A 24,114-nucleotide genomic window follows, 5' to 3' on the forward strand; every position below is an offset into this window, starting at 1 on the left:
ACTTGAGGATATGGAGAGGGGGAAGGGTGAGCTGTGACAAAGCGAGAGAGAGGCATGGACATATATACACTACCAAACGTAAGGTAGATAGCTAGTGGGAAGCAGCTGCATAGCACAGGGAGATCATCTCCGTGCTTTGTGACCGCCTGGAGGGGTTGATAGGGAGGGTGGGAGGGAGGGAGACGCAAGAGGGAAGAGATATGGGAACATATTTATATGTATAACTGATTCACTTTGTTATAAAGCAGAAACTAACACTCCATTTTAAAGCAATTATACCCCAATAAAGGTGTTTTAAAAAAAAAAAAATAGATCCTGCATGCTGCAACTAAGACCTGGCACAGACTAAATAAATAAATAAATAAATAAATAAATAAACTTTTTTTTGAAAAAAGGGTATGAGAAAGAGAGAATCTCCTCCCAGAGACAGACACACACCCACCACTCTGTCATGTCTCCATTACATCTTTATTCCTCTTGTTTCGGCACATTGCCTAACAATCTTCAGGGTAAACAACCTCTATTATTTGGTCTAGGTAGCATTCTTGCCTTAGGACAAAGTATCCCTGGCTCTAATCCATGTGGTTCTGCTTAGACTGTAGTAGTCGCTACCTATGACCCCTCAAGGCTGCAGGGTCCCGAGAATGAGCCACAACTCAGGTGTGGCCCATCAGATCTCCTCCCCCGCCCCCAACCCCACCATTGGCAACATGGATTGACCCAAGGTATGGGCCTGTGACGCAAGCAGACCAGTCAGAGAGCTTTGAAGGTATGGAACCACAAAAGCTGGGAAAGATGCTCTCTCCCTGTGCAGACTGCAGCCCCCATTGTCCATGGCCTCTGTCACTGGCAGAGAACTTGATTCAATAGGAGAAGATAAGGTTATCTGCTCTTTGGAGGTAGGGTCTTTAAGGTAAAATGAGGTCATCAGGGTGGGTCCTAATCCAATAGGATACAAAGGAGAGAACACGTAAGGACACAGGGAGAAGACAGTTGTCTACAAGCCAAGAGGCCTCAGAAGAACCAACCCTGCCAACATCTTGATCTAGGTCTTTCAGCTTCCAGAACTGAAAGCAAATGCATTTCTGTAGTTTAAGCCTCCTGGTCTGTGGTATTTTGTTACGGCAGCTGGAGCAGACTAATACACATGGAAAGAGGTCATTTGACTCCAAGCAAGAGTCAATGGCGAGGAAGAGAAGAGGTCTGAAGTTTCAGCCCTGGAGTGCTCCAAATGCTGGCTGGCAAGGCTGGGGAGTGAACGTGGAATCAGCAAAGGAGACCAGGAAGTAGAGGCCAAGAGGTGAGGTGAGAGGAAATACAGCAGAGCATGTGGTCTTGGAAGACAGGGGAGGGGAGCCCAAGGGAGCAGGGAGGGAGCCCAAGGGAGCAGGGTGGGCTCAGCCGTGTCAGATGGGGCCAAGGGCTCCAGCAAGACATTGGTGTTGGTCAGGTGGAGGGCACTGGTGCATCCAACAGAACTGTCAGTGCAGTGGCCAGGTGAGGAGAAAACGGGAGCTGAGGATGGGTGGCGGTTGGCTGTTCTTTGGAGATGTTATAATCTTAAAAAATAGAGGAAGGGAACAGTACTGGAAAAAGGAGGGAAGTCTAGAGGGCTGTCTTTGAGTGGAAAGTGAGAGCAGGTTTGTGTGTCATGGGAATGTTCTAGAAGGGAGGGGTGACTGGAGCTGCAGATGGGGGAAAGAGACAATAGTGGGAGTGGAGTCTGTGAGGGGAACGGCAGGTGAGGCAGGTCAGGCCATTTAGGGGACCAGGGACAAGACCACTTCATCACTGGAGGGAGGGAAAGGCCTGGCTGCAAGGTCACCCACACTTTTGAACCCAAGCAGGACCCTGTGGGGCTCCTGGGCATGGGAGTCTTTCTGTCCAGCCTCCATTACCTTCCCTGAGTTCCAAAGGGCAGGTTCAAACAGTTGCTCATCAGGGAAGGGAAGGGATGCAGAGACAAGGGAGGAGCAGGCAAGAAACAGTAGTGCAGCCTTGGGGCAGGTCCTGGTTCCACCACAAGGGATACACATAACAATAGCTTTGAGCTCTTTACAGAACTAAAACCCCCAACAAATGGAAGATGTAGCATTCTTCCTTCCAGATTAAAGGAACCAGAGAAGCTCTTCATGAAGACCACCTGAGGCCAGATTAAAGGAGCGCAGGCCCTGCACACACCCTGATTCTTATCAGCACCCCTGTCCTTGAACCATTGCTATAAAACTCCTCACCAAATACTCCCAGGTTGGGACACAGAGTTTTTCAGGGCACAAGCCCACTGTGTCCCCCTTTGCCTGGCAAAGCAATAAAGGTATTCTTTTCTACTTCACCCAAAATTCTCCAAGATTCAATTCGGCACCACTGCACAGAGGCCAAGTTTTCAGCATCACTTTGAAGATGTCCCCTTCTCTGCCCATCTCCAGGCATCCACACCCCCTGACACACAGCCCTGCACCCCCTGCCTGATCCCTCCAACTTCTTTTTTTAATTAATTAATTAATTAATTAATTAATTTATGGCTGTGTTGGGTCTTCGTTTCTGTGCGAGGGCTTTCTCTAGTTGCGGCGAGAGGGGGCCACTCTTCATCGCGGTGTGCGGGCCTCTCACTGTCACGGCCTCTCTTGTTGCGGAGCACAAGCTCCAGACGCGCAGGCTCAGTAGTTGTGGCTCACGGGCCTAGTTGCTCTGCGGCATGTGGGATCTTCCCGGGCCAGGGCCCAAACCCATGTCCCCTGCATTGGCAGGCAGATTCTCAACCACTGCGCCACCAGGGAAGCCTCCTCCAACTTCTGTTTTGTGTTTATGATGGGCTGGGAATGCCACCTGCAGGAAGCATGGATGGACAGTGACCTGCAGGTCTGCGGTACCACAGGAATCATGGCAAATACATGCTCAAGGCAAAGAAAAACACATCTGTTTCAATCATTTTATTTCCATTTAAATGAACTTTGAAAGATCAAGGATCCAAGCTATACCTCAGAGATGAGTTACCAGGAAGATTCTAAAGGTACAATCATATCAATTCACAAGGCTTGATTTCTTAAACTTAAATGGTAGCTTTTAAAGACTATAAATACACCTGAGAGAAAGAAAATTCCAAAGGATGGGTGCCTCATAACACCCTGGGCTTATGATTCCCAACAGGATACCTCACCTCCTGTCACTCGCCCAGGCACTGCACCCGAAAGACTCTGCAAGAGTTACAGCTTCATTTCTTTGCTTCCAAACTCCAAACGAAACAAGAAATCCCATCTCTTACAAAGATAAGCGTGTCGAGGTTGTTCAGCATATTTTTCTAAACGTATAAAATCAAAGTCGAATTTTTAAAATATTTTCCCCAAACAAAATAAATATAAAAAACATCAATATCGGGGGGAAAAAGGAAGATTGTCTAGTTTAAATATTACATTGCTGACTTTTCAGGAAGAACACAAGTTTATTGCATCATCGACAACTGAGAACGAACCAAGTTAAGTGCACTCTACTATCATAATAATTTAACTTTTATTAAAGATAAATACCATTCTTAATACATCATAAATACATATGCCTACTCCCAAAATATGATGACCTAAGAGTCTAGTAAATTCCCCTAAAATACAGGGAGACAACATTTTCAGGTATCATTCAGTAGTATAGAGTTTTATTTTTATTTCTTGTCTTTTAGGACAAGCAAAATTTGACCACAAAGTGTCCTCGGTTGGCATTAAGTAATTTCCAGTCACGCTGGATTTTTCTTGATGTCTTATTTGACCAGCTGGAACATAAATCAATCCCCACCCGCCCCCAGCATCTGATATATTCCAAAGCAGAATTTAACTAAGAGTATCACTACTTCTTTGGTTTGTCTCTATTTGAGGACTTGAAGACCTTGCATTAACTCCCCCGGAATGTGTGTGGCAGGAGCTCTGTGCCAGGCCGGGTAAACGCCACCCTGGTGACCTTAACTCTGCCTGCACTGGGCACGGGTTTCTTCAACCAGAGTACAGAGGTAGTGGGACAAAGAGACAAGGTGAAACATTATGACACCAAAAGCTACATTTGGCTATGGAATTCATTTTTCTACTTATATTTAAGGTTGATTATGTCTGATAAGAGAAGAATTGGGGTTTTTTATTTAATTAAAAGCTAGTGTTTTGGTCTGTCCCTATTCTATCCGGCAGGCACTAGGACATACCCCGCTTCCTTGTCCCCTGGGCTCACCCAGGCTTCACGGCTCTTTGTCCCACATGGGGGGCGGGGAGCTTCACCACTCAGTGTCCAATCTGAGAGCAAAGGGCTTTTCCTCAGAGTCATATTTGAAAAGCAGGAAAATAGAGGAACTCATGCTTCTAAGTTCCCACAAGCTACAAATCCTTCCATCAAATTCAAAACAGAGAATGGAAGCATATTTCACCTCCCAGACACCTCCTTGAGAGCTTATCTCTAATACACCTCAGCCCAAGTTCACATACGGATTTCTGGATCATGTAGAACCAAACAGACATAAAAGTGAGTGGCAACAACAATCTAGAAAAGAGGCTTCAGGGATGGGTGCTTGAAGGGGCCTGCGGTTCCCTTTATCTTCTACTCCACCCCACCATTCTGCTTGAACACCTAACCCAACAACTAGTTTATTAAGCATCTCCTCCCCACCAGGCAGGGGACTGGACAGAGGGAAGAGAAGCCTGGGAGAATCTGACAATCACTTGGGAAATTGCTAAAATGTCAGTCCTGATATGACAAATGCCAAAAATGAATTCTTAAAAAAATGAGAAAACAAATACTTCCAAACGGGAGATGTGGAGAAGAGGTAAACATCCCGTCTATTTTTAAAATAAGGAGGCACAGCAGCTGTTGTGTACAAGCAGGCTTGTTAATTATTTAATCTCTTGTAGAGCCATAGACGCTCAGCCTGGAGAGCCCAGGAGAAGCACCCAGACCCGGCCTTTTCCCTTTAGCTGGTGTATCAGGGCTCAGTGGGTGGAGCAGACCACTCTAAATAGTAGCATGGGCACAGTCCTTGCTTCTAAGAAATGCATCCAAATTCAAGAGGCTGTTCGATCTCTTTCACTTTCTTTCACTTTTTCTAAGTATCCTGCCTGAAAGGTGGAGCTCAGGAAAATCTCTGACCCAGGCGACTGCAGACCGTTCCTGCAGCCCGGGTTTCCACCACACCAAGCGCGGCATGTGGCACATACTTGCTGTGTAATAGGTGACAAGGGACACCTCTCAGACTCCACACCGTCACGGCCAGGGCTGAGAACACTGGGGGCACCTGGTCCTCACATCCCACATGGGCAAACATCACCTTGCTCTACTTATTGCCCTTCACAGACTTGGCGAGGGCAGATAACATACAAAAACCGGCTGCCACTGAGCATGGAGCCTCTATTTAGAGCCTCAGATCACACCTTTACACACACGTACACACACACACGCACACATGCATGCACGCTGATAGAAACCAATGCCTGGAGTGTTGAACCCACACTCTTTGGAGAGACAGCTTGTTTTGCAAGGGCTTCAGGTAAAGAGAGGTGAAAAGTGGGCTGGACTGGTCTGGAGGGGTTCGTGTTCTGAAGCCAGACACTTGTTCAAGCCGTCAGATGCAGACTTGAGTGAACTCAAGATGGGGCTGGCCAGGACAGGACAGGTTGGACGACCCAGCTACACAGGAGATTCCTGGGACACCATAGATGACAAAGGGCCAAGTCCCAGAAGGTCACATAGGACAGGGAAGGAGCAGACAGAGATGCTGTCAACACTTGGAAAAGAAGTGGTGGCACGTGGAACAAAGACAAGATGGCAGACCCCTTGGGCAGTTGGGCGGGGCCAGTCCTGAGCTTCCCATGAGACTCAGGCGGCTTTGCCGGTCCTTAAGCACCGTGGGAGGGCTCACCAACCATGCCCTGGTGAAGGGGGAGGTATTGAAGGCTAAGGGGGCGGATGGTCTCTGCCACATCTGAGCCTCCCTGGCAGGTCAGTAAGCCACTCTGAACCTCAGCTCAAAACCAGGGTGTTGTTTATAATAAGAATAGCTACTGTGAGGAACCGAGGACACAGCAGGTATGGAAGAGGCTTATGATGTCTGTCAACTGAGAAGGCACTAAACAAACGCTTCTTCTTTCAGTTGTCCAGAGAACAGACACCCCTTCGTCTTCTTGACACTGTGTGTTTACCCAGCTAACGCTCTGTTTGCAGAACAGATGGCTGGCCGTGAACCTGAGCTTGACTCTCATTCCTGGTGTCTTGTAAAAAGCACTGAGCATATTTTCCCAAGGGGTGAATAAATAGAAGAATGAATGGCTGACATGAGCTTTCTGATGCTGGTTACTGATCTTGGAGATGCCGCTAATTGAAGGACTTAGCAAAGTCACTCCATTTTCCTGAGTCTTGGTTCTCTCATCTGGAAAAAGAAGGCTGTTTTTTAAACTGCATATAATCTCTATGGCACCTCCGGCTCCATCTGTTTTTTACCTGTTCAGGTTGTCGTACCTTCTGAATTAACTGAGTCTAGAAACACTGTACTCTGCGATGTTGAAGAATGCAAGGATAGAAGAACTTCTTCAAGAGTGCCAGGGAAGATTAAAAGGAGAGAAAGAAACAAGAGCTGAAACAAAGTCTTAAAGACTCACCCTGAAGATCTCTTGACTTGCCCACGGATCACTATAAAATGCACCAAAATTCACAGCCTGAACACTGACCATCATCAAAAGCACCCAGATTACTGAGCAATTTACACACAATGTCTCAGCTAACACAATAACCCTGTGAGTTGGGAACTACTATTGTCCCATTTTTCAGTTGAAAATAAATGAGGTAATGGTAAATGGGAGTGTTTTCTTGATTTCACTTTCAGATTTTTCATCATTAGTGTATAGGAATGCCAGAGATTTCTGTGTATTAATTTTGTATCCTGCTACTTTACCAAATTCGTTGATTAGCTCTAGTAGTTTTCTGGTAGCATCTTTAGGATTCTCTATGTATAGTATCATGTCATCTGCAAACAGTGACAGCTTTACTTCTTCTTTTCCGATTTGGATTTCTTTTATTTCCTTTTCTTATCTGATTGCAGTGGCTAAAACTTCCAAAACTATGTTGAATAAGAGTGGTGAGAGTGGGCAACCTTGTTTTGTTCCTGATCTTAAGTGGAAATGCTTTCAGTTTTTCACCATTGAGAACAATGTTGGCTGTGGGTTTGTCATATATGGCCTTTATTATGTTGAGGAAAGTTCCCTCTATGCCTACATTCTGTAGGGCTTTTATCATAAATGGGTGTTGAATTTTATCGAAAACTTTCTCTGCATCTCTTGAGATGATCATATGGTTTTTCACCTTCAATTTGTTAATATGGTGTACCACATTGATTGATTTGCATATATTGAAGAATCCTTGCATTCCTGGAATAAACCCCACTTGATCATGGTGTATGATCCTTTTAATGTGCTGTTGGATTCTGTTTGCTAGTATTTTGTTGAGGATTTTTGTATCTATGTTCATCAGTGATATTGGCCTGTAGTCATGCAGAAAATTATAAGATACTGATGAAAGAAATTAAAGATGATACAAATAGATGGAGAGATATACCATGTTCTTGGATTGGAAGAATCAACATTGAGAAAATGACTCTACTACCCAAAGCAATCTACAGATTCAATGCAATCCCTATCAAACTACCACTGGCATTTTTCACAGAACTAGAACAAAAAATTTCACAATGTGTATGGAAACACAAAAGACCCCGAATAGCCAAAGCAATCATGAGAACAAAAAACTGGAGCTGGAGGAATCAGGCTCCCTGACTTCAGACTATACTACAAAGCTACAGTAATCAAGACAGTATGGTACTGGCACAAAAACAGAAAGATCAATGGAACAGGATAGAAAGCCCAGAGATAAACCCACGCACATATGGTCACCTTATCTTTGATAAAGGAGGCAGGAATGTACAGTGGAGAAAGGACAGCCTCTTCAATAAGTGGTGCTGGGAAAACTGGACAGGTACATGTAAAAGTATGAGATTAGATCACTCCCTAACACCATACACAAAAATAAGCTCAAAATGGATTAACGACCTAAATGTAAGGCCAGAAACTATCAAACTCTTAGAGGAAAATAGAGGCAGTACATTCTATGACATAAATCACAGCAAGATCCTTTTTGACCCACCTCCTAGAGAAATGGAAATAAAACCAAAAATAAACAAATGGGACCTAATGAAACTTCAAAGCTTTTGCACAGCAAAGGAAACCATAAACAAGATGAAAAGACAACCCTCAGAATGGAAGAAAATATTTGCAAATGAAGCAACTGACAAAGGATTAATCTCCAAAATTTACAAGCAGCTCATGCAGCTCAATAACAAAAAAACAAACAACTCAATCAAAAAATGGGCAGAAGACCTAAATAGACATTTCTCCAAAGAAGATATACAGATTGCCAACAAACACATGAAAGAGTGCTCAACATCATTAATCATTAGAGAAATGCAAATCAAAACTGCAATGAGATATCATCTCACACCAGTCAGAATGGCCATCATCAAAAAATCTAGAAACAATAAATGCTGGAGAGAGTGTGGAGAAAAGGGAACACTCTTGCACTGATGGTGGGGATATAAATTGGTACAGCCACTATGGAGAACAGTATGGAGGTTCCTTAAAAAACTACAAATAGAACTACCATATGACCCAGCAATCCCACTCCTGGGCATGTGCCCTGAGAAAACCATAATTCAAAAAGAGTCATGTACCACAATGTTCATTGCAGCTCTATTTACAATAGCCAGGAGATGGAAACAACCTAAGTGTCCATCATCGGATGAATGGATAAAGAAGATGTGGCACATATATACAATGGAATATTACTCAGCCATAAAAAGAAACGAAATTGAGCTATTTGTAATGAGGTAGATGGACCTAGAGTCTGTCATACAGAGTGAAGTAAGTCAGAAAGAGAAAGACAAATACAGTATGCTAACACATATATATGGAATTTAAGAAAAAAAAAATGGTCATGAAGAACCTAGGGTCAAGATGGGAATAAAGACACAGACCTACTAGGGAATGGACTTGAGGATACAGGGAGGGGGAAGGGTAAGCTGGGACAAAGTGAGAAAGTGGCATGGACATATCTACACTACCAAATGTAAAATAGATAGCTAGTGGGAAGCAGCCGCATAGCACAGGGAGATCAGCTCAGTGCTTTGTGACCACCTAGAGGGGTGGGATAGGGAGGGTGGGAGGGAGGGAGACGCAAGAGGGAAGAGATATGGGAACATATTTATATATATAACTGATTCAATTTGTTGTAAAGCAGAAACTAACACACCATTGTAAAGCAATTATACTCCAAAAAGGTGTAAAATAAATAAATAAATGAGGTAAAGATAAGTAACTTGCTTATGGAGTGAGGGAGGGAAGTAAAATTCAAACCCAAGCAGCCCAACCCCAGAGCAACCACTTTCAAGAGGATCAAAAAACTCACATGAAAATTAATTCAGTTTGTCCTAAAAGTACATTTTAGCACTTCATGCCAGCATGTGGAGATCACTGGAGCAGTGCTGGGGTGCCCAGAAGTAGCTGGCATCACCAGTCTGACTTCTGAAACAGCTCCTGGCTCATGGACAGGAGGACAGAATTCCCCCAGGGCAATCACTCAGCTTCCCTGGGTCTCTGAGTTTCCTAATCAGATCCACGTTTTTTAAAAAAATTACTCTGTTTGCAGCAATATGGAGGACCTAGAGATTATTATACTAAGTGAAGTAAGTCAGACAGAAAAAAATCAAATAGCATACGATATCGCTTATATGTGGAATCTTAAAAAAATGATACAAATGAACTTATTTATAAAACAGAAATAGACTCACAGATATAGAAGATAAACTTATGGTTGCCCAAAAAGTGGGAGAGGAGGGATAAATTAGGAGTTTGGGATTAGCAGATATACACCATTATAAATAAAACAGTTGAACAACAAGGACCTACTGTATAGCACTGGGAACTATATTCAATATCTTATAATAACCTATAATGGAAAAGAACCTGAAAAGGAATAGATTTATATACATGTATGTATAACTGAATCACTTTGCTGTACACCTGAAACTAACACAACATTGTAAATCAACTATACTTCAATAATTTTTTTTAATTATTCTGGGTGTAAAGTGGAGGAGAGGTTGGAAGGCAATATGATCAGATCTGAGACCAGTTAAAAACATGTTGCCTGAGACCAGCTGATCCAAGATGGTGCCCTGGACTGAGGCTGCAACGATGGATGTGGAGAGAAGAGGCCAAATCCATGGGAATCGGCAACCATCAGGTACGGCAGGGCCGCAGCAAGGCAGAGGAAAGTCGAAGAACTGAATAGGCAAATGGACAGTGACAACATTTCCTGCAACCCGAAACACTGGGGGAAGACAGGGCTGGGGTCGGAAGGGTGAAGATGTGGTTTCGATGTGCCTTTTAGATGCACCTGGGAGGGGTGTCCAAGAGCAGACGCTAGTCGGGAACTCAAGGAAAGGAGGTCTAACAGGTTTTGTTTGTTTGGATTTTTCCTCCCTCCCTTTTTACACAGAGTGCGATGTGGCTACAATGGTGTGTTTTAAGACAAATAGGAATTAGGTACATAAGATAGAAAGAGGCAGTACAGCACCATGGGTGTAGCATCAGGCTAAGGGTCAGCATCCCTCTGAGTGCTGACCTGAAGCTCAAATTCTGCAAATCTTGGTTTTCACACATAAACTAAAGGGATGGGACCAGAGCTCTAAAACCTCTTGAAGTTTGGAAGCACAGCAATTGTACCTTCACCTGAAACTATCTTTTTACCCTTTACTGCAGTTGTCATCATCTTTAGAAATGAGGTCTATTTCGTAACAATGTGTTTTATTGCTGTCCTTCTCCTGAGACTAAAAGTTGCATACGGTTGAGGAAAAGATCCAAAATTTTATAATCATGAAAACAGAAGGAGGTTGTAGATGAGATAAGATTGGCCATGGCAGGGGCTGGGGGTGGGTAGGACTGGGGGACAGGCACCCTGAGTACATTATAGGATTCTGTCTACTTCTCAAGGTGGGAGGTTTTCCATTCTAGAAAAAGGGGGATGTGAGGTCAAGAAGCACTGTCATACAGCATTTCTAGGTTTTCAGGTCCCAGTTTTCAGTAAAAACAGGATTTCAGCATCCCATTTACTGATTGATACTGGAACCATACGTTGGACCCATAGTGTTGGCTACATGTCAGAAATCCTTCACATTTTAGTCAAGGTTCATCACTTCCCCTCTAAAACCACCTTCCATAAAGGTCATCTCACATCCAATCGACAAATATTTCTTGAGCATCTACTATGTACCAGGAACTGTGCTACGAATTTGAGGTTCATCAGTGGAGAAAACAAAGACCCATTCCTGCACGAAGCTTTTGCTCAAGTGGGCTGAACTATAAACATTAACAAAATAGCCACACGATAATGAATAGATATTGTATACTCCGTTAGAAATTGATAAGTGCAATGGAAACGATATAACAAGGCAAGGGGACAGGGGGTGGGTTGAGTTGCAATTCCAAAGAAAGTAATCAGGATGAGCCTCATTAAGAAGGGGATATATGGTCAAAGATGTGAAGAAAGCAAAGGAATGGGCCATGAGACTGTCTAAGGAAAGGGCGAGCCTGGCAGAGGGATCAGCCCGTGCAAAGGCCCTGAGGAAGATGGAGGGTGCCTGGATGTTCCAGGAAGAGCAAGGAGGTTTGTGCTGCTGGAATAGTATCTCCTTTCAGGGAGGCCAGAGTGAGTGAGGGGAGGGTAGGAAGGGATGAGGTTAGAGAATAACAGAGGCAGACAATGATATTAAAGATGTGGCTTTTCTCAGAGATGGGACATCACTGGAGGGTGTGGAGCAGAGATGTAAGATGCTCTGGTCCATATTTTTAAAGGAGTAGTCTGGATGCTGCCTAGGAAACAGACCAAGGGGATGCAGCGATGGAGGTGGAGAGACGAGGTAGAAGCTACTGCCGGAACGCAGGTGCGAGGTGACGGGGGCTTGGACAGGGTGGCAATAGCACAGTGAGGGGCAGTGATTGGCTTCTGGATATAAAATGATGGTCTGACATACCGGCTGAGAGAGAGAGGAGTCACAGATGGCTCCGAAGTGTTTGACGTGAGCCACCAAAGGATGGAAGGGCCATTACCTGAGGTAGTGAAGGCTGCAGGTGGTGCGGGTTAGGAGTGGAGGGAGGGGTTCATCCCGACTTCAGTCTCGGATTTGCTCACTATGGGATGTTAAGCAGACAGTGGGACATGTGAGACTGAAAAGTGAGAGAGGATTCCGGGCTGGAGATAAACGGGCGTCCTCAACACGAGAGAGGATATTTTAAACCGTGGGGCTGGATGAGACCACCAGAGTACAACCAGAGAAGAAAGGAGGCCAAGGCAGAGCGAGGAGATGGAACAAGCAAAGAAGCGACCCGCGAGGAAGAGAACACAAAGCATCCAGCGTCCTGGAAGCGGGCAAGACCCGCAGTGCAGGCGGCACGATGAGGACAGAGACCAGACCTTGGATCCTGCATCTCGGGTCATCAGTGACGTTGGAAAGAACCATCTGGTGGAGTCAGGCACCAGAGTCCGATGAGAGGGGATTTCAGGTAGAAAAGGAGACAAATATGGAACACGCTCTTGTGGGGCTGAACAGCAAAGGGAGAGGTGGGGCAGTGAAGGGGAAGGGTTTTATGATGGTTTGGAAGATGGGAAATGACAGCACATCTGGGCATGTGAGGGCTGAGCCGGCAGAGGGGAGATGGAGCGTGAGAGTGAGAGTGAGGCCTAGGCAGGGGTCTTGCTCTTGCTGAGGTAAGAAGAGCTGGGAATCAAGCCCAAAAGTGGAGAGGCTGGCTCTGTGAGAGCCCAGCAGAGAGGAGGATTCGGGGTTCAGATCCTGGAGGGTGGGTGTGCGTGATGCGGAGAGACTGATGACGGGCCAGATGTGCAACCTGAGCAGCCAAGCCAGTGGGCGCCTGCATCCCTCTGCACACTGACCGCATCCCTGGGGCCCGCTGACCGCCTAGGGGCCGCAGCGCTGAGTGTACCCAGCACGCATCGTGCCCCCAAGAGCTTGGGTTCACATTCTATTTTTGCTGCTTTTCAGCTATATAAGCTTGAACTAGCTGTTCATGCTCTGTCTCTGCCTCGGTTTCCTCATCTGTAAAGCAAGGAAATGGGTAGTCACCTCCCCACTGGAGTGGTTGTGCACATCTAAGGAATAAGCTTGAACTAGCTGTTCATGCTCTGTCTCTGCCTCAGTTTCCTCATCTGTAAAGCAAGGAAGTGGGTAGTCACCTCCCCACTGGAGTGGTTGTGCGCATCTAAGGAGGTAATACTTTTAAAGCCCTTATCTCAGTGCCTAGCAAAGAGCCTTTGCCATCAGCATCATTCGTCCCTGGATGCCTGTGAGTGAAGCCACTGCATCGCCAGCCGGGCTCCTCTCTGATCCCATTATGAAACTCGCTTTGGGTGTTACTGGAAAAGCATCGCTTCGCCTCCTAATTCACAGTTTCTTACTCTCACCCAGGCAAGACGGCATCATGGAATACAGCTCTGGCTGGAACCCGCATTCCACAACAAACAAGCTGTGAAGTCTCGGGCAAAGTCTTGGGCAAGCCTCTGGGTCTCTTCAAGCTTTATTTTCATCCTACGTAAAGGCAGGACCGAATGAGCTCTGTGGTCTCTTCAAGGTCTACAGTCACGAAACATTTTTTTTCCCTCGAGAAGAAAAAGTCTTGACTACATAAAGAAATAGAGTCGGCGAGGGGTGCAGGGGGCCGAATGTGTTTTGCAGAAAGTCCTTTAAGAACACAGAGCGGCTCTCGGTGGAGCTGAGCCTGTGCTCATGGACTCCTACGGCCGAGGGCTTCCGGGTGGATGCTGAGAAGACCAGATCCTGAGTCAGCCACACTCACCCACCCAGCCCGGTGGCCACCTGGACACGCGCACCAGACAAGGGCTGGTTCTGTGATTCTAAGCACAGACAAACTCCTTCACCCTCAAAGCCCACCGTTGAGAGGCAGCCCATCCTACAGGACCGAGGGACCCACCCTGGCAAAATCTGGGCTTCAGAAAAACAAGTTCAGTCCCTGATTTCCCACCTGAGGAGGTGGCTTCTCTGAACGTGACCTAGCACGTTCAGAGCAGCCAGGATAAGAAAACACATCTGCAAGAAGCAGCCCCATCCAGATACGAGAAACACTGTGCAAAATAAGATGCCAGTTTGCAATCTAACACGGCCATAACCATTTTGCAGCGAACATCTCTTTCTGAGTTCAGGTAAGAGGTTCACCCAGCTTTTGTAAGTTTCACAGCCACGTGAGGTCTCGGCTTTGCAGGCTGCTAACATCCAGTTCCGTAAAGTAGAAAGTAAGAACCGTTCATCTCGATGATCGTGAGCAAAATAGCTTTGCGTGTCATGTGACAGTGACTGAACGGGCAAAGACCCTGTCCAAAAAAATAAAGTGCTTCATTGCCACCCAACCCTGCAGAACAGGCTCTTCCAAACCACCAGAAGAATATTGAAGGTTTAACTCCACACCACAAAACTCAGCTGTTCCTTGGCCATCTGAGAAGTTCAAAGAAGCTGAGCTAGGATCTGATTTAGGAAACGGACCCAGGAAGACGCTCCCTTGACCAGGACTCAGTTCAGTGCTCAGAGTCCCAGGGGGTTCTTACGAGTGTCTTGAGTTAAATCCACCCAAGTTCCCAGAAAAGCTCCCAGCATCCTTCACAGACGAAGCCTTGCATCCAGCTGCCTTCCGGTTTGCACTTGGAGACCTGACGTGCAGACCAAGGGCACGTGGAGCTGACAGGCGGGGTTGCCGCAGATGGCTGGGAAGAAATGCCATGCTCTCGGGGTCGCGCGCTCAGCAGAGTGGCCAGCGAGTCTCTACAGTGGGCCAAGCTTCACAGCGATTTCTGAGCCAAATCTTGAAAGGCTGATTGCTGTCTCGAGCTGGGTGTCTCTGGGGGGCTGAGCTGCAGCCACTGTGGAGGTGTCTTCTGGCACGTGCTTTGCAGTGAGTTGAGGGCCAAGCTGCTAACACGGTCTCAGGCCAGCCAGACCCACTGCAGTGAACAAAGGGAGCTGGGGCGCATTGGTTCACCCCAGTCTCTGCACTAAAAGGCACAGGAATGGGATTTGAGGAGGAGGGGACTCGAGCAAGGGACTGACAGATGCCAGCAGCAAGGCTTCCCTCGGAGCCTCCCACACCACCGTCCTCTCCCAAGAGGCAGCACGCAGGGGTGTACTGAGAGGTGGGCTCTCATCCCTGCTCCAGTGTCTGCTGGCTGTAATCCTTGGGACAGGCCCGCATGCTTCTCTAAGCTGCTGTTGCCTTGTGTGTGAGATGGGGTGCTAACACCCACCACTCCGTATAGATGCTGACCCCGGACATGAGAAAATGCAGGCATACATCACTTAGTGCAACAGGGTAGGTACTCAAGAGAGAGTATCTGTGATGGCTTGGGGCACCAGATGGGGATTCGTCCGCGGTGGCGTTCAGGTTTAGATTGGGAAGCCTTCAGGATATCACCCTCACTCTTCGGCCTCTTCCTTCCTTACTCCCTCCCTACCCCAGGAGTCTCAGCCGTGCCATCCAAGATCTTTCAAACACCATCACCGCGGGCTGTCTGCTGTGTGTCCAGATGTGCCGCTGGGCTCCCTTCAGATATCTGGACACTCTTCCTCCAGGGAATTTTCCAGAGCCTGCCAATACAGCAGGATATTGTGAGGCTTGATGTGATGGCAGGCCACGATCTTCTTGTAACGGCATATGGTGAAGGGTAACCCATTGGGGAAGAAAGTCTGCTTGGAGTGAAGCTCCTCCAGTGTGATTTGCAGTTTTTCCAGGCAGAGCCCCACAAAGACATCTTCCAGTTTAATGAATGGGACACTTTCAGCTACGTTGTACACCTGGCCCGCCACATCGCTGGAGAAAACATAGCCAACACCGGAGCAAAAGGGCGGGTACTTGTCCCACGGATATTCGAATTTACTAACAAACCACTTATTATACCTTTTCCTGATTGGGTATTCGTTTAGTTTTAAGTAGCCGGTGAAAAACCGAGTTGTTCTGTTTTTCTTCAGGAGCAGTTCAGTCAGATAGTAGATGTTGACAAACATGTCAGAGTCTGTTTTCATCACGAAAGATGCCTGCGGACAAAAACGGTAGATCCACTCCATACCCATCATGGTCTTTAGAGTCAGATTGGAATAAACATCCACGAAGTCCTTCTGGATAATATCGTGATATTGCTGGCTCTCCTGGGACACGGCCCTCGACATGCCTTTACTGGGGGTGGTTCCCAGGAGGAAGAATGTTTTTATTCGTTTTCCCCTCACGATCTTTTCTCTCCCCCACGTGCTCCGGATGACCGAGCGGGCAAACATCTGCTCGTGGGATGAAGTAACCAGCAGGACAAGGAAGGGGGGGTCCTGCCTGCAGTCTATATCTGGGAGCTGAAGGAAGCTCCCACCTTCGTTCTTGAAAACCAATGGTTCGCCTTTAAAAGGACTCAGACCATCCAGGCTAAAATACAGACAAAGGGCTCCCAGGACCACCAGGGAAATATAAATCCATCTCATCTTCACATAAGCCATCTGAAAGGAACAAAGTCAAATGGTTAGACCTCAAAAGCAGGAGTGCCTGTTTAGCTTTACCCTGGCAGGCTGAGATGGGGGACAAGACCCACGTTTCATGGCTCAGGTTTTAGAAACTCTGGAATCTTGTTGCAGACAGAAGTGGAGAACCATGGTTCCACACAGAGGCAGAGACGGCTGCCAGCATCTCTCACCCCCTAGCGGAAGATCAGGCTCAGGCAGCCCTTCACCGATGGGAGCCTCACATTCCTTACCCAGAAGGATATGGAAACACAGGGCTCACTAGGTCCGTCCTTCCGGTTCTGCCCTTCTCTGACTCCATAATGACATCTGGCTAGAGAACCTGCAAGGCTAGGCCTACATGTACAGACCACTGGCATTCTTCTCTGATTGACTTAAGTACCACGTCGTCACTCCCAGAAAGAAGCAAGACCAGTCTTCAGATGTGCACAACTACCTTGGAATTCCGTCTCTGCTAGCAGTGGCCGTTTTTTGTTTTGTTCTGTTCTGTTTTTAGCTTACTGTTTAAATCTCCTGGTTGTTTTATCTTTTGCTTACCTCTCTTTTATGCTCCACAAATTCAGGATTATCCATGTCAGTGTTATAACATTAAGAAAGCAAATAACTCACTCTTTTCCTGGGTAAGATGAACCTCTGGGTTGAAAGCTAAGCCAAAGGGAAGATTCCAAGAGCTGTCAGCATATGACATTCAGCACGATCAGGTTCTGGGCCTGGTTTCTTTGCCAAAACAATGATTCTCTTCCTTGGGACGCCCTATAAGGGCAAACCAAAAAGAATAGTGTCATTAAAAGCCCTCATGCCTCACCGGCAGCTCTTCACCTTTTGCTGTACTGAAGCATTTGCTGTAGTGCCAATGCACCACCCACCTGCAAGACATTAATCCCCAGCCTCACTTTTCTCATCTGTAAAATGGGTCCAGTCAAGACAAATCCCAACACACGGTTCCCCTGTTGACAATAATAACAGCAAGCAAATATCCAGGAATCTTTTTAGCCTAATGGGTTAGGACAGCAGCCAGAAATTTTTAAGGAGACACGACGGACATGTAAGCCAGTGACAGTCACGTAACAGAGTCCATGGAGGATGCTTAAAGAACCTAACACAGGGAGGAAACCAACCCATCAATTCTCAACTCAGTGTCCACGTTTTCAGAATGTTATGCTGGATAAGAGGACATAGGGGTGGGCTTCCCTGGTGGCGCAGTGGTTAAGAGTCTGCCTGCCGATGAAGGGGACACGGGTTCGTGCCCCAGTCCGGGAAGATCCCACGTGCCGTGGAGCGGCTGGGCCCGTGAGCCATGGCCGCTGAGCCTGCGCGTCCGGAGCCTGTGCTCCGCAACGGGAGAGGCCACAACAGTGAGAGGCCCGCGTACCGCAAAGAAAAAAAAAAAAAAAAAAGAGGACATAGGGGTTAGCAAGAAACCCACAAAGTGAAATGTAGAAAGGGTTGGTTGTTTTGATAGCCAAAGAGGACTTGAAATTTCATTAAGTAAAAATCTGTTCCAAGTACATTCTTCATAAAAGAAATGGAACAATGATGGAGCTCTCCAGAACTAGCCCACCCTCTGGAGGCTAACTCGGTCCAGCTGCTGTTCTTCTGGGTCCCCCATGGAGCTCCTGACCAGCTGCAGCCCTCACTGACTTCACAGAAATCACCACAGGACACAAAAGGACTTTGAGAACGTGGCTGAGCCTGCAGGAGGCTGAGAAGTCTACAACCCTTTGTGAGGTTATTTACTTGCAGGGCTAGGATGTGTAGTCGATTTGGGGGGGGGAAGGTGTAAGGGAAACGAAATTGCATTTTCTCCCGCAGTATACTCTAGAAAGAAACAAGAAAACCAACGCAGGGGAAAAGACGCTATTTCTCGATTTTGCTTCCTTTCGCAGGTAAGTTTGCTCTTCCTCTGTAGTTGCCTCAACAGCAAACCTTGGTTTTCATTCCACCTCCTGTGCCCTTTCCCGGGACCCTTCGCCTGGATCTCAGTCCCCAGGAAGGGACGCTCAGCTCACTCACAGCACTGGCGTTCAGACGGCAGAGCGAGCACCACGCTCCATGGCCCGACTGGCCAACACTCCCTGGGGTCGTTCGTTTTCACGTGCAATTGGAAGAAACTTCCTGCCTACAGTGCAGTGACCAAGAAACATACTCTGGGGACCTCCCTGGGGGCGCAGGGGTTAAGAATCCGCCTGCCAATGCAGGGCACACGGGTTCGAGCCCTGGTCTGGGAAGATCCCACATGCCGCAGAGCAACTAAGCCGGTGCACCACAACTACTGAGCCTGCGCTCTAGAGCCCGTGCTCCACAACAAGAGAAGCCACCGCAATAAGAAGCCTGCCCACCGCAACAAAGAGTAGCCCCCACTTGCCACAACTAGAGAAAGCCCACACGCAGTAACGAGGACCTAACGCAGCCAAAAATAAATAAATAAAATAAGTAAATTTATTTAAAAAAAAAAAAAAAAAAAGGAAACACACTCTCCAGAAGTTATACCTCACACTCCCATTTACATCTGCATCTCTGATCGAGCATATGGTGTGTCACCAGGACCAGGAATCCAAGCTTCCATCGAAGGACCAGAGGCTACAGGGCCTGGAGACAAAGGCATTGGAAGTCCACACCCCAAGGCCTGGAAAGCCAAAGGGACAGTCTGGAAAGTTAAGTTCAAGTGGGCTGGTGGGGAAGACCTCCTGGATCTGAAGGGAAAGACCTGGAATGAACAGCAATGGTCCACTCTGAGGCCAGAGAGAGTGTCCAGGGCCAAAGCACACAGCCAAGAGGCCCATGGCCTCAAGGGAGAGAGAACTGGTGAGGAGCCCAGCCCATTGGATGGGCCAGGTGAAGGATGTGGTACTCGAGCTTGTTATTGAAGGGCAGGTGCGATGTGACAGGTGGCAGCAGAGGTGGGAATTCCAGAGCCAGGGACTCACAGAGGGTGGTGGGCAGTTCAGAGGGCTGGGACCCACCTTCAGGACATCTGCCCCAGAGCTATCCTCACACATCTGAGAAGACTGCTGCCAACCCACGGGCCATCGGAGAGCAGAATGGCATCGCAGGGAATGCACAGTGAATGGATGACATGCAGCCTGAGAAACCCAGAGGCTCTCAAACTCAGTAGGTGGAAGAATCTCCCAGGAAGCTGCTTAAAAATGCAAGTTCAAAGGTTCCATCCCTTAAAAGGAATGAAATAATGCCATTTGCAGCACATGGATGGACCTAGAGATTATCATAGTAAGTGAAATAAGTCAGAAAGAGAGAGGCAAATACCATATGATATCACTTAGATGTGGACTGTAAAATATGACAGAAATGAACTTATCCACAAAACAGAAACAGACTCACAGACGTAGAGAACAGACTTGTGGTTGCCAAAGGGAAGGGGGTATAGAGGAAGGATGGATTGGGAGTTTGGGATTAGTAGATGCAAACTGTTATAATATAAAGACTGGAAAAAACAACAAGGTCCTACTGTAGAGCACAAGGAACTAGATTCAATATCCTGTGATAAACCATAATGGAAAAGAATATGAAAAAGAACGTATATATGTATAAACTGAATCACTTTGCTGTACAGTAGAAATTAACACAACACTGTAAATCAACTATATTTCAATAAAATAAATTATTTTACAAAAGGGTGTCATCCCACACAGACTCAGGTAAGGCAGGTCTGGAGCCCAAGAATCTGTGTTTTCATATGTCCCAGGTGACTACTCTAGGCTGGTTCCTTTGAAAACACCAGTGGGCAGCACTCGGGTAAAGCAGTCTGGAATAAGCTTCCCTACAACTGCCCCAGACCTACGCTGGGCCGCAGCTCTCAGCTCCCACCTGGTGCCCAGCCCCTGCCCACTGGAGGAGACCTGGGTGTCAGCCTCCAAGGCAGTGGGAACAATGCAGCTCTTGCAGTGCAATGGCCGTGCGTCAACTTGCCTAGGCCATGAGGTGCCTAGACATTTGGTCAAACACTATGCTGGGTGTGTCTGTGAGGGTGTTTTTTGGATGAGATGAAAATTTGAATAAGGCGGCTGAATAAAGCAGATTGCCCTCCCTAGTGCGGGTGGGCTGCACCCAATCAGTTGAAGGCCTGAAGAGAAGAAAAAGGCTGACCTTCCCCCAAGTGAGGGGAACTCCTCCTGCCTGACTGCTTGGACTGGTACTTCACGGTTTTCCCTGCTTTCAGACTCCAGCTAAACATCAGTTCTTCCTGAGGCTCGAGCTGTTAGACTAGAACCACACTCTTGGCCCTCCTGGGTGTCCAGCAGGCTGACTGCAGATCTTGGAGCTTCTCATCCTCCATCACCATGTGACCCAGCTCCTTAAAATAAACCTCAACTTATCAAGCATCTCCTGTTGGTTCTGTTATGTGGTGAGTGCACCCCACCCCACCCCTGCGTCTTGGGAACAGCCTGTCAGTGATGCTTCCAGGGCAGCGTTTATGGTGGAGGGGGCAAAGAGATTTTTCTGGAAGCATAAGGGAGAGGAGCAAAAGATAAGGAAGACATCAGGAGTACACACCCCATCACAGGTTTCTCACAGGACAATGAGTAAATGGAGGGGAGTGAGGCACAGAACAATCATGTCCTGCAATTCTGTTTGCACTCAGATGACTCCCCCAGGCTGTCTGGTAGCCTGGGCAACCAGATATCTTATACAAAAGCTGAGGGTGTCTATCTAATCTTTTAACAAAGTTCAGCAGTTTCCTTTACTATACACATAAGCTGATGTGCAGTTAACTATGTAAGAAAACTGGCATTACGATAGAAAAATAGGTTAATGGAGCAGAAGAGAGAGCCCAGAAAGAAACCCACACATATGATAAATGCAACACAATTTCGTGGGGAAAGAGTGATCTTTCAATCAAGAGTCCTGGGTCCAGGCTTCCCTGGTGGCGCAGTGGTTGAGAGTCCGCCTGCCGATGCGGGGGATGTGGGTTTGTGCCCCGGTCCAAGAAGATCCCACATGCAATGGAGTGGCTGGGCCCATGAGCCATGGCCGCTGAGCCTGCGCGTCCAGAGCCTGTGCTCCACAACGGGAGAGAAAAAGAGTCCTGGGTCTAAATGCTGGAGAGGGTGAGGAGAAAAGGGAATCTTCATGCCCTGTTGGCAGGAATGTAAATGGATACAGCCACTATGGAGAACAGTATGGAGGTTCCTTAAAAAACTAAAAATAGAACTACCATACGACCCAGCAATCCCACTACTGGGCATACACCATGAGAAAACCATCAAAAAGAGTCATGTACCACAATGTTCATTGCATCACTATTTACAATATCCGGGACATGGAAGCAACCTGAGTGTCCATCGACAGACGAATGGATAAAGAAGATGTGGCACATGAATACAATGGAATATTACTCAGCCATAAAAAGAAATGAAATTGAGTTATTTGTAGTGAGGTGGATGGACCTAGAGTCTGTCATACAGAGAGAAGTAAGTCAGAAAGAGAAAAACAAATACCGTATGCTAACACGTATACATGGAATCCAAAAAAAGAAAAAGAAAAAATGGTTCTCATGAACCTAGGGGCAGGACAGGAATAAAGAGGCAGACGTAGAGGACGGACTTGAGGACATGGGAAGGGGGAAGGGTAAGCTGGAACGATGTGAGAGAGTGGCATGGACATATATACACTACCAAACGTAAAACAGATAGCTAGTAGGAAGCAGCTGCATTGCACGGGAAGATCAGCTCGGTGTTTTGTGACCACCTAGATGGGTGGGATAGGGAGGGTGGGAGGGAGACGCAAGAGGGAGGGGATATGGGGACATATGTATACATATAGCTGATTCACTTTGTTATATAGCAGAAACTAACACAACACTGTAAAGCAATTACACTCCAATAAAGGTGTTAAAAAAAAAAAAAAGAGTCCTGGGTCTATTTGATATCCACATGGGTAAGAAGTAGCTGACCCCTACCTTACACCATACACAAGTCAAATCCAGGTGGATTGCAATATCTAAAGGTGAAAGGTACAACAATAAAGCTTCTGGAAGAAAAGTTTTCTGATCTTGGACTGGGTGATTTTGTTTTAAAACAGGATACAAAACACACCATAAAAGAAAAGGATGATAAATGGAACTTCAAAGCTTCTATAGTGAAGGAGTTTTTGAGAGTACAAATGGAAGTGTCTGTTGATTTTAATTGGGAAGTAAAATTTGTAAATGAGAAATATGTGATGCCACCAGAACCCGATAGTGACTAAAAGATGTTAGACTTGTGTGTCCTTAATGAGGGTGTCAAATGAGTGTCCTTGGAGGAGGATATCATTAATGTAATGTCATACTGTGTCCTAGAGAAAGGTGGATGCAGTGAAGGTCTTGTCTGAAAAGATCAGGATGGCAAAGCTGCTGGGGTGCCCCATGAGAAACATGGAAAACATGTCCCTTGGGAAGTGGAGCAACTCAGCTGAGAGGCTGTTGAAATTGACACTGAACAGACATGTCCACCATATCCATAAGAGCAAAATGCTAGCCAGTTGTGGACTGAATAATATCAATAATTTTAATAATATTGGGTATTGGATATTGGGCCCTAATCGACGGAAGCACAGCATTAAGATTGTAGGAATTCCCCATATGGGAAAAGAATCTGAAAAAGAATATATATATATATATGCATATACATATAAGTTATACATTTACGTGTATAACTGAATCACTTTGCTGTACACCAGAAATCACAACATTGTAAATCAACTACACTCCAATATAAAATTTTTTAATTTTAATTTTAAAAATAAATAAAAATTTAAAAATAAAAAGTTAAGAGCGCTCTCCTTAGTGCTTCATTTCACTTTTATATTATGAACGCAAAAATACTGGTAAGAAAACCGTTACGAGTTTTTTAAATGCAACTGTATCTATACAAAAATTGTGTTTTAACACGGAATGTATTTTGGTTAACTTGAAAGAAATACTGGTTTGGGTTTCATGGAAAAAAAAAAAAAAGATTGTAGGAATCCACCATGAGGCACCCTTTATTTTTTCCAGATTCCAGAACAAGGAAAATTGAGCTGTCAAATGGAGAAACAGTGGGGATAATCACACTTTATTCGTAGATTTCATATAGTTAATAAGGCCCCGTATTAACGTACATGGAGCCATGTTAACTATTTTAACTGGGTGTTTATGGGATTCCATTTTACCGAGCCAGTTTGTAAGTGTCAAAAAAAAGTCCTTTTATTTTAATTCATTATTTATTGTGTCAGACCATCTATGTCCAATTTGGAATATTTCAAAGCAATGGGTGCTGTGATGACGGGTAATTTAGGCAAGACAACAGAGTATACCCATTTCTCCTCCATTTGATATTTAGTTACTTTTTTAAGATTATGGGGGTACAATGTTTCAATTCAGTGGGATCCTCAGATATAACTATAATTTGAGGCCCAGTACTGACTAAGTCCATGAAGTTTTGTTAATTAGTGCATTTTAGCAAATGTTAAAGATGATTTGAGAAACTCTG

At 46.1% G+C, this 24,114-nt stretch overlaps 1 protein-coding gene and 1 long non-coding RNA gene across 2 annotated transcripts in view; both read right to left on the reverse strand.

Moving 5' to 3' along the window:
- LOC113613371 (uncharacterized) overlaps positions 1-24,114 on the reverse strand; it is a 77,566-nt gene that overhangs the window by 19,469 nt on the left and 33,983 nt on the right. The gene's annotated exons all lie outside the window — the stretch shown is intronic.
- B3GALT5 (beta-1,3-galactosyltransferase 5) lies at positions 11,264-16,633 on the reverse strand. The gene has a single exon (XM_027093856.1). The coding sequence runs from the start codon at positions 16,625-16,627 to the stop codon at positions 15,692-15,694; it is 936 nt and encodes a 311-aa protein (XP_026949657.1). The 5' UTR covers positions 16,628-16,633; the 3' UTR covers positions 11,264-15,691.

This window comes from Aethalodelphis obliquidens, unplaced genomic scaffold, assembly GCF_003676395.1.
Source record: "Aethalodelphis obliquidens isolate GAN/ISIS:26980383/991018 unplaced genomic scaffold, ASM367639v1 scaffold1, whole genome shotgun sequence".
In the NCBI taxonomy this organism is placed as follows: Eukaryota; Metazoa; Chordata; class Mammalia; order Artiodactyla; family Delphinidae; genus Aethalodelphis; species Aethalodelphis obliquidens.

Excerpts from the sequence above, each read along its gene's own strand:
- B3GALT5 (XM_027093856.1), bottom strand. The coding sequence starts at position 16,627 with ATGGCTTATGTGAAGATGAGATGGATTTATATTTCCCTGGTGGTCCTG.